Source organism: Salmo salar, chromosome 19 (genome assembly GCF_965601325.2).
Source record: "Salmo salar chromosome 19, fSalSal1, whole genome shotgun sequence".
Taxonomy (NCBI): domain Eukaryota; kingdom Metazoa; phylum Chordata; class Actinopteri; order Salmoniformes; family Salmonidae; genus Salmo; species Salmo salar.
In genome coordinates, this window is record NC_138309.1 from 11,623,206 (window position 1) to 11,632,500 (window position 9,295).

General features: G+C 40.6%; 1 protein-coding gene across 2 annotated transcripts in view; it reads right to left on the reverse strand.

The window, feature by feature from the left end:
- Positions 1-979: 979 nt before the first annotated feature.
- sema5a (sema domain, seven thrombospondin repeats (type 1 and type 1-like), transmembrane domain (TM) and short cytoplasmic domain, (semaphorin) 5A) overlaps positions 980-9,295 on the reverse strand; it is a 196,746-nt gene continuing 188,430 nt past the window's right edge. For both annotated transcript variants that reach the window (XM_014157212.3, XM_014157211.3), the window contains 3 exons: positions 8,490-8,534; positions 7,818-8,029; positions 980-4,785 (listed from right to left, as the gene is read on the reverse strand). In XM_014157212.3, coding sequence (XP_014012687.1) covers positions 4,666-4,785; positions 7,818-8,029; positions 8,490-8,534 — 377 coding nt within the window. In that variant the 3' untranslated portion in view covers positions 980-4,665. The remainder of the gene's footprint in view (positions 4,786-7,817; positions 8,030-8,489; positions 8,535-9,295) is intronic.

The following is a 9,295-nucleotide window of genomic DNA, read 5'->3' on the forward strand; positions in this document are numbered from 1 at the left end:
AGACACAGCCAAATGTCAGTGTGGGTAAGTCATCCATTGTCCCAAGGGCTAATGTCAGAGGCTGAGAGGAGGAATGCCACATGTGTCTGAATGACTAAGTGCAACATAGATCATACCGTCCAAGAGCCAAGGGAGAAGGCAGGCTATTGTGAGAAATGGAATTGCTGAGGAAAGCTCCAACAGTGTTCTTGTACCTGTAGATCTGTGTGTGTGCGTGTTTGTATGTTACTGCATCAAGTAATAACACTGATCAAGGTTGATGTAGGGGGCGAATAGCCATAGCTAATTAAAACATGCACTCAGCAGCCCACCAGTGTATTTGAGAGAGTGGGTGTAGCTCGGCAGTTTCATGAGAAGCAAGGATGTCTATACAACTCAAACACACACACACACAAACACACACACACACACACACCTCTCTCTCAAAGCAATCCTCCAGACACCTGGAAAGTGCAGCCAGAGTTCTGTAGGGCCCCCAGGTCGCCAGCTCCATCTCTCTCTGAGGTAAAGTGGAGTCAAGGTAAACTGAGATTGATTCTCCTGGGCCAGAATCCTTCTATTCTGGCTGGATCAGCACTCTCACCCTTTTGGGCCCACTGACGGTGATGATTAATAACACACACGCACACTCACACACGGACCTGCACGCACACTCACACATGCACACACACTCCATTACCCTTTGCACACAGATGGCCAGTCAGGTTGAAGGTTGATGGAGAATAACACTGCTGCGCTTCGCTACGTCATATAGATCCATTAGACCTAACCACTCCCTCTCTGCATCTGTATCCTTCATGTATCCTTCCATTGCTACTGATGCCATTCATCACTATGGACTTGTTAACGGACTCTTGTAAAGGCTAAAAGAGTCTGTTACCGTGGTCTTGAGTGATTCATGTAGCTCTCCCAACAGTAAGTATTTTTCTTTGATGTTAGAGTGTGCTTCTGTTAGTTAGTGTAGACTATGACAACCCTGAAGTGTACCAAGCGGTTTTTAATTTATGCACAATAAAACAAGCAAACATATTAAAAAAAATAGTTAGTTACAATTGAAAACATTGAAGAAACCAACATACTGAATATTTCACTCAGTTATGGATGTACATCATCTTTAAACAAAACAGAGATATTACACCTTGATATTACACCACTTCAGCTTCTGGAGAAGGATGTGTGTAAAGCACTATCTCCATGTCCGTTACTATAACCCCAGGCAGAATAAATTCATTAAGTCACACAGCCAAATCAACAATTGTGAACAAACAGTTTCAAAATGATGAATTCCAAAATTATAAAAACTATACAAAGTAGGGGAGACCAGTGGCAATTGTAACACCTTGAATTTCTCCACACAGAAATCAGCTACAATTTTTTTCTTTTAAATCACTCAGCACATGTCCATAGGTTCTCTCCCTGCTTGAAAAGCCAAATATCTCACTATTTGCACGCTTTATTGGCAAATGTTTGTTTAGGGGTGAAAGTATTTTTTTTCCAGCAGCTGTATTTTTCTTATACTGTCCTGAGCATTAATGTCCAAGAATTCAAACTAGCATAATTTGCATTACTATATGTTGGCTAACCATTGACATGATTGACACGTGTCACTATTGTTGTCTTTTGCTAGGCACATGAGGTTTTGTCATGGCTGCTAGGGTTGGGGGTAATTGCAATGCAATGTTAAAATTACCCTGAGCCAAGAAGACAACTTATGAAAACAAGTAATTTAAACTTGGATGCAGTAAGTCATGTCAAAGCTAGCGGATTCATTACTTACCAACAACAGCTGCAAATTCCAATGAAACTATACTAAGTTTTGAAGTTCACCTTCCTTGCTTTGTCCAACAACACTATCTTGAATTTAGCAAATACGTTTTGTGTTTGTTTTGAGTGCAGTATTTATTTAGTTTCATTGCACAAATGTTGGTTAGCACGTTTCTCACACTGGCTTTAAGCATTGAGGGAGCAGGCCTGCCATGGCAAGTGCAGGGGGGTTGCCTAGCAACACGTGCCTCAGAAGGAGTCAACATCAGCGCGACAAATTCCCATGACTTGTAAATCTTTTCAGAATGAACAGCTAGGGTGATAGCTAAAATGGCTTTGAAAAAATATGATTGCAGCTAATAGGGAGAAGCATCTAACAAAATAACTACATTATGGCATTCACTAATCATAAACTATTTACATACGGCATAATATAAATGTTTGTACATTTGTGGAGAAAATTCTTACTTACTCAACTTTTAAAATAACTATACAAATACTAACTAACATTGGATCCTATGTAGTGCCATAGAAGTTGTAAAAATATATAATCTGGGCACTATCAGACTATTCAAGAGGTTTGGAGATTAACTGAATGTCCATGCACAGGGTGTTACTGTAAATATTGGTTACTTGCAAAATCATTACATATGTCTATGATAATATGATAATTTCTAAGCATGTTATTTGGGTTATTTTTTAGGTGTTACATTTTACCCCTGCTACTGTTACAATTGCCCCTGGCACAGGACGTTTCTGATTAAAATCTATATTGGGATCTGACCGTCCTATGTACAGACATATAAATGGTATGAATGATTAGGTGACAGATGTTAGTTTCTGATATATAAAAATGACCGGCCTAGCTCAGGTTGTCTCTGAGCAATAGAGTAAAATATAAAAAGTGTTACAATTGCCCCCGCTCTCCTCTATGACGACAGCTTAAGCATGATCTAGTTACATATTCCTGACCATTCTTTCCTTTCAAATTTATCCAATCTACTTGCATGAACTCATTACTTCATCGCAAAAACAAAGAAAATTATTATTTTTAACACTGACATTGAGTAAATGGACCTATAAAAGCTACAGAGACATATATATATGCTTCTAAATGAGCTTACTGTACAACAACATCAACAAAAAGCAAAAAAGATTGTACACTGATATCTCAACCATTGCTAACTGCTAAACTGACGCCAGCCCTGTAAGAGAAAAAAATATGGTCACATCTCTAAAATATCTACATTCTGATCGATAGCTGTCACAGGTAGATGGTTAAAAGCACTAGATCGGTTAAACAAAAGTCTAAAATTGGGTAGCTATTGAGTGACAGCTACCCTGGGTACACTAAGCACCTGACTATCTAACGTTGAGCATAGTAGTTGGGTCAAATTCATCAGGCATCACTAAGGCCACCCCATTTGGGGGTACGCTGTAGGACCCTAGCACAGCAGATGAAGGGAAGTGGCTATACAGACAGACACATCTGGTGCCCAAATTGATGACATATATCGTGCAGCAAAGAGTCCAGTGGAGACGAATGATTTCGGTTCAGTCAGTTCAGGTAGTCATCCTGATGAGCCCTTCCCCGTTAGATAGTTTATGCTGGCTAGCTAGCAACAAAAGTAGCATGGCGCTAGTTACAACTTGTAAAAGAAAGTTATGTTTATTTCGATGGGCGAGGGAGAAAATAGTTGTAGGCTATTGGTCACCATCTGGATGATGTTATTCCAATGACATGCCGTGACATGCCAATTAGCTAACGTAACGACAAGCCGGTGCAAATGACCCTAACCATGCCACTTGATTTTATTTTGAGTAGGATAGCGTCCTACTAATATTGGTAGTAACCATCTGGATGTCACAGTGATACAGTCTACTGGAGAGTTTAAGCTACAAGCCGGCAACACAACACGGGGCAGTGTCCTTCGCTCCCGCTTGCCGCAGTTAGGAGAAGGAAGTAGCTAGATAGTGTAGCTAATATCAGGCCAGAATGACAGCTAAAGCACCGGAAATCTACAGTTACGGCATTACGTCTTCATTATTTATTTATTTATTATTATGATAAAAACCGAATGATTCTGAACACTTTCCCAAATCCCAAATTCGGCAGACAAGTTTTAAATTCTCGCTGAAGTTTCTAGCCACAAGCAAACTAGCTAGCTGGGAAGGGCTCATCAGGACAACTGACTGAACTGAATCCGTTCGTCTTCCCTCGACTCTCAGCTGCGCGACATACGTCAACAATTTGGGCACCAGGTATGTCCGTATACCCTCTCCCTAGATGGAGCAGTTCTTGGACTACAGACCAGTGGAGTGGAATGTGACCAACCATGCAAAACTGAACAGAGCGACAGAAAAAACACGTCAGATGAATTCATGCAAAGCAGTTAGGTGGTTTTCTTCCCCCAGAACAGACACAGTTCTGGAATCAGATAATTCACAGGAAATCAAAGAGGGATCCATCCCATTCAAACAGCTCTTTAAGTTTATATATTTATATATTTTTTTATGTATTTTTATTTATTTAAATTTTTTTTAAACTTTTTTCCATTCCATGAAAAAAACGAAATTCCAGTTGTCTCCATGTTTGTGAGAGTCAAGTCAGGATCTTGTTGTTTTTAGTTTTTCCGAAGATGAACATTCCCAGTGAACCCCATCAGAGCACCTGAAGGAAAGTAAAGTGGGCATGTCCCTTTGATGACATCACTGTCTGGCTGTAATTTGATTGAATGGCAGCTGCCTAAGGGTCCCAGAGTAGGAGGGTCCCACATAAAATGTCACAAATTACATTAGAAACCACAAAGCAGAAAAAAATAGGACATAGTCAAAGCGAGTGGAGTGGGGTTGTTGTCTACACAAGGGTGTGTATCCCCGGTGCTGTAGCCCAACGAAGGGTTAATAGTCATCATAAGTGTTAAGGTCCGTGAAGTATGCGTTGGTGTATGTCTTCCCGGCTAGCTGGGGGTTGAAGTACTTATTTCTTTCCTCCAGAATCAGGTTGTTCTTATTGAAAGCCTGTGAAGGACAGAGAGAGAATAGGAAGAGAGTGAGGGCAAGAGAGGGGAGATGGAGAGAAGAAGACAGAGATGTGTCAGTGTCAACTGTATTGTAAGGATCAAATAATGATTCAGTCTAGATGGGAGAGTGCAAGGTAAAAGGAATACGTCAAACAGAAAAATAAACCTTGGTTTATGAGACGACAATATAAAAATCAACAGGAGGTCCCTGCATGAATAAAGCATTTCAATGAGCAAGGCCAAAGCACTAACAACAACAGGCTGGCAAAATGATAACCACTGAGCTGGTGTATTATGATGAGAAACCATATGTCCATTGATCTCCTCTCTAATGTCTCTACATCAGCAGCTTTCATGGCTTTCACATCTCCAAATCCCTGAGGACGATTTCAATGAAAAAAAATATTAATCAAAGAAAAGAAAATAGAAGACAAAAAAGTGAGTCAGAAAATAAGGAAGGGCCACAGGGTATCTCTGTAGTACCCTTCTCTGTGGTTCTATGGAGATACCATACATTCCTGTGAGTTAAGCACCCTGTGCTCAGTACAACCTCAGCAGTTTGCTAAATTGATGTGCGTGCGCCCCTCTGTCTTATTGTCTTGGCTAAGTGCATTCTGAAAGCCCCTGGAGGCGACATAATTCAGCACTTGATGATGCTGCGTTTGTTCTTGATTGATGGATCCGTATCAACTGATAGGGTTGCGAGTGCTGAGCACAAACACACACAACATTATTCTGTCTCGATAACATTTAAATGGCTTGCACACAGAGAGGTGACAAACATAACTTAAAGATCGAATCATGTGTTATTGGTTGAGTCTAAAGTATATTTCTATGTCTAAAATGGAACAAAATATACATTCTCAAAAGTCAAAATCTGTCTGAAACAGTAATATCTTGTATCTCTGCCAGTGGCCCCTTGGCTGCACTCAACCATTAACCAGCTGTTCTCAGACTTTGTCTACTCTGCCTTTCTTCCTTAACTGTGCTTAATTGGCTAAAGAGTGATTAGGGAGTGTTTTTAGTGGAGTAAACAAAATCTGTTGAACAGTGGGGTGGCATTAGAGATAAAAAGAAAGAGGACAGCTACGGAGAAAACAGAATGAGTTACGAGTTCCCTTTTCTCCATGGTAACCCATCATTAGAAAGCCAAACAGAGCTAATAAGACAGAGAAAGACAGAAAAGGGAAAAACAAACACATGCAAATGAGAAGAGTCAGAACATGGTGGACGTTTTAGAACGGAAAGAGATGAGTGGAAAATACACTGCCTTCTCACAAGTCTATGGGTAGTCCTATGGCAGGGTGGGGGGCAAATCTGTCCCTCAGGAGCCTCCATGTCTGCTTGTTTTCATTATTTCCTTCTGATCTAGACCTGAGAAACCAGGTGAGTGCACTCTCTGATCAATCAACCAATTGATCAATTAAGAACCTGACCAAAGTGAAGAGTGACAGAAGAGGGATGACCTATCCCTAAAAGCACCAAAGCTACTGACTAACTGATTAAGTGCCAAAGAGAGAAGAGAAAACCAGCAGACATTACGGCTCTTGAAGACCGCAGTTGCCTTCCTCTTGCCCTATGGGATGAATATGAAATAATGGGATTTCCGAGCAATGAGAGAGAAACTGAGTCTACCCCAACCTGCCGCACACAGAAGCGCCACAGGAAGTGGGGGCGCGGTGGGGAGGAAGAGGAAGGAGGTTGCTGATAGGTTAGGAGGAGGGTCAAGAGGCGGGATGTGTGGGTCAGAGGTCAGTAGAAAGTTAGTAGAAAATCTCCAGGCCACGCATGGACACGCCCATGTTAGCAGACAGAGGCTGGCGCATGCCGGGTTCATCCAGGGTCAAGAGTACGGACACATCGGGCTGCGGAAGCAGAGGAACGGGCAACAGTCATCCTCACTGGAGCCACAATGGACGACTAAGTTCTACTGTACCCATTGAGGAAGACAGGTGGTCTGTGCTACTGTAGGTGCAGGGGACTACATGGTCATTCTATGCCCTCCATAAGAAAGGACACACTACTGAATCATCAAAAATTGCATTCTTTCAGCTACACTCACTGCCATTGTCTCAGCGGTGCTCTAGAGCATAATCTTTCCGAGCTCACCTGGATGATAAAGATATTATTTTAATCAAACAAAGAACGAAGCTTTAGGAATTATAGTGCCAGGTGTTCTTCTTTCTCCTACATTACAAAATTAAATTACAGAATCACTCTTCTCACTTTTAGAATATGTATATTCAGCTGTACAACCCAGCCATTAAAACAAGAGTAAAGACAGGAATAATACGCTTTTGAAATATAAAGACTAGATTCATTTTTTAAATGGCTCTTTTAGAGTTTTTCACTTAGCCAAACGAGCATTGTCCATATTCATATTATCCTCTATCCGTAACTGCAAACTAGATTATGCTCACACACCAGACACTAATTACATGATAGATGGACACTTTTCAAATCTTTATTCTGCTATGGAAACTGCATTCTAGACCTGCGTCAGAGACTCCATTCACTTCAGATGGTGTGTCTGTTCAGTCATTTATAGGAGATGAATACTCTTCTGAAAGCTAGCTCTCTGTCCACACGATATGTTAACTCACATAAAATAGTGTCTCAACTGCTTAACCCCCTGACTTCATAGAACTCTAAACTAAGTCTTTCCAAAACCAAGCCTTGTGTCAACAGTAATCTCAGAGAAAATATAACTAACTAATAGTATTGATTTATTATTGAGTTAAACCAGGATGATCCACTGATATTAAACATCTCTTTTAGAATGAAGACCTGCAACCTATTCACTCCATATAAGAAACTTACAGTATGTCTATTGTGATGTATGTTGTTAGTAACTTATGAGAAAGCAGTGTATGGCTATATATGGCTATAGACACAGAACAGTGCAGTCACACAGAGTAGACGCAGGACCACACACACAAGTACAAAAAGCTACAGTACTATAGACCAGCCCAGGGGTATAGGTGAGCCTGGAATGTTCTAGAAGGCCACAGAGTGTGATAGTATACAAACCTTAATGGCCTCCACCGAGTCATATTTGTCCAGTTTGTTGATGTGGTTGGTGATGGAGGTGTTGAGTGGTGCTGCTGAGATGGGGTGGATGACCGTAGCATCGTGAGACTGCTGCTGGTAGCGCTGGCAGTAGGTGTACACTAGTAAAGTGACCAAACAACCCATGATAGAACTACTTAGGCCTACAGCAATCATATGGAACAGGTTGAAATCTGGAGAAGGAAAAAAGAGAGCAAAAAACGTTTTCAATGGTCAAAATAAGTTGAAGTAAGATTGATGTCACGTTAATAAGTGTGGATGAATTCATTATTGATACCAACAAATATCACACTACATTATCACACTACCACACTACATTATCACACTTTCACACTACATTAAATACCACACTACATTATCACACGAGCACACCGCATTATCACACTACCACACTATCACACTACATTATCACACTACCACACTACATTATCACACTACCACACTACATTAAATATCACACTACATTATCACACTATCCCACCACATTATCACACTACATTATCACACTACATTATCACACTACCACACTACATATCACACTTTCGCACTACATTAAATATCACACTACATTATTACATTATCACACTATCACACTAAATTATCACACTACATTAAACCCATACACACTCATACCTCCGCATCTTCTCTCCTCCTGACTTGAACGAGCAATGGAGACTTCTGTAAAAGAGAAAAATAAAAGCGATGCTGAACAGAAGAACACACTTCTTCCCCTGACAAAACTGTATAGATAGTGTTGAAGTCTTTGAGCATTATATTGAGAATGAACCAGAGGATGATAAAGCCCATCACTAGACACCTGAAGCTTTTATGATAAGTACTGTATGATAATTAGTGTATCTGGCCTCATTACGGGAAATGAAGTACACAACCCTACTAACGACCCTTAATGGAGTGGCATTCCCATTAAAACAGATGAGTGATAAGGAACTAAAGACAAACTGGTGTTTCAGAAAGATAAAGTGTACACTTTTAGAAAAAAAAGATGCTATCTAGAACCTAAAAGGGTTCATCAGCTGTCCCCATATGAGAACCATTTGAAGAACCCTTTTTGGTTCCAGGTAGAGTCCCTTTTGAGTTCGAGGTAGAACTATTTGGGGTTCCTCTGTGTAAAGGGTTCTACATGGAACCCAAAAGAATTCTACCTGGAACCAAAAAGGTTTCTATCTGGAACCAAAAAGGGTTCTCTTATGGGGACAGCCAAAGAACCCTTTTGGAACCTTTTTTTCTAAGAGTGTACTCAAACGTATCACCTAGCATAGGCTACGGACATATCACTGGAGCAGTTTTGAAGAAATAATCATGTTTTATGGGTTGCTAAGTGTTAGTCAGTCCAAAGTATTCTGCGATATAAAATCTATTCGGCTCTGGTAGCTCGAGTAGTATTGTGTCCATTGATACTATGTAGAACACATCATTGT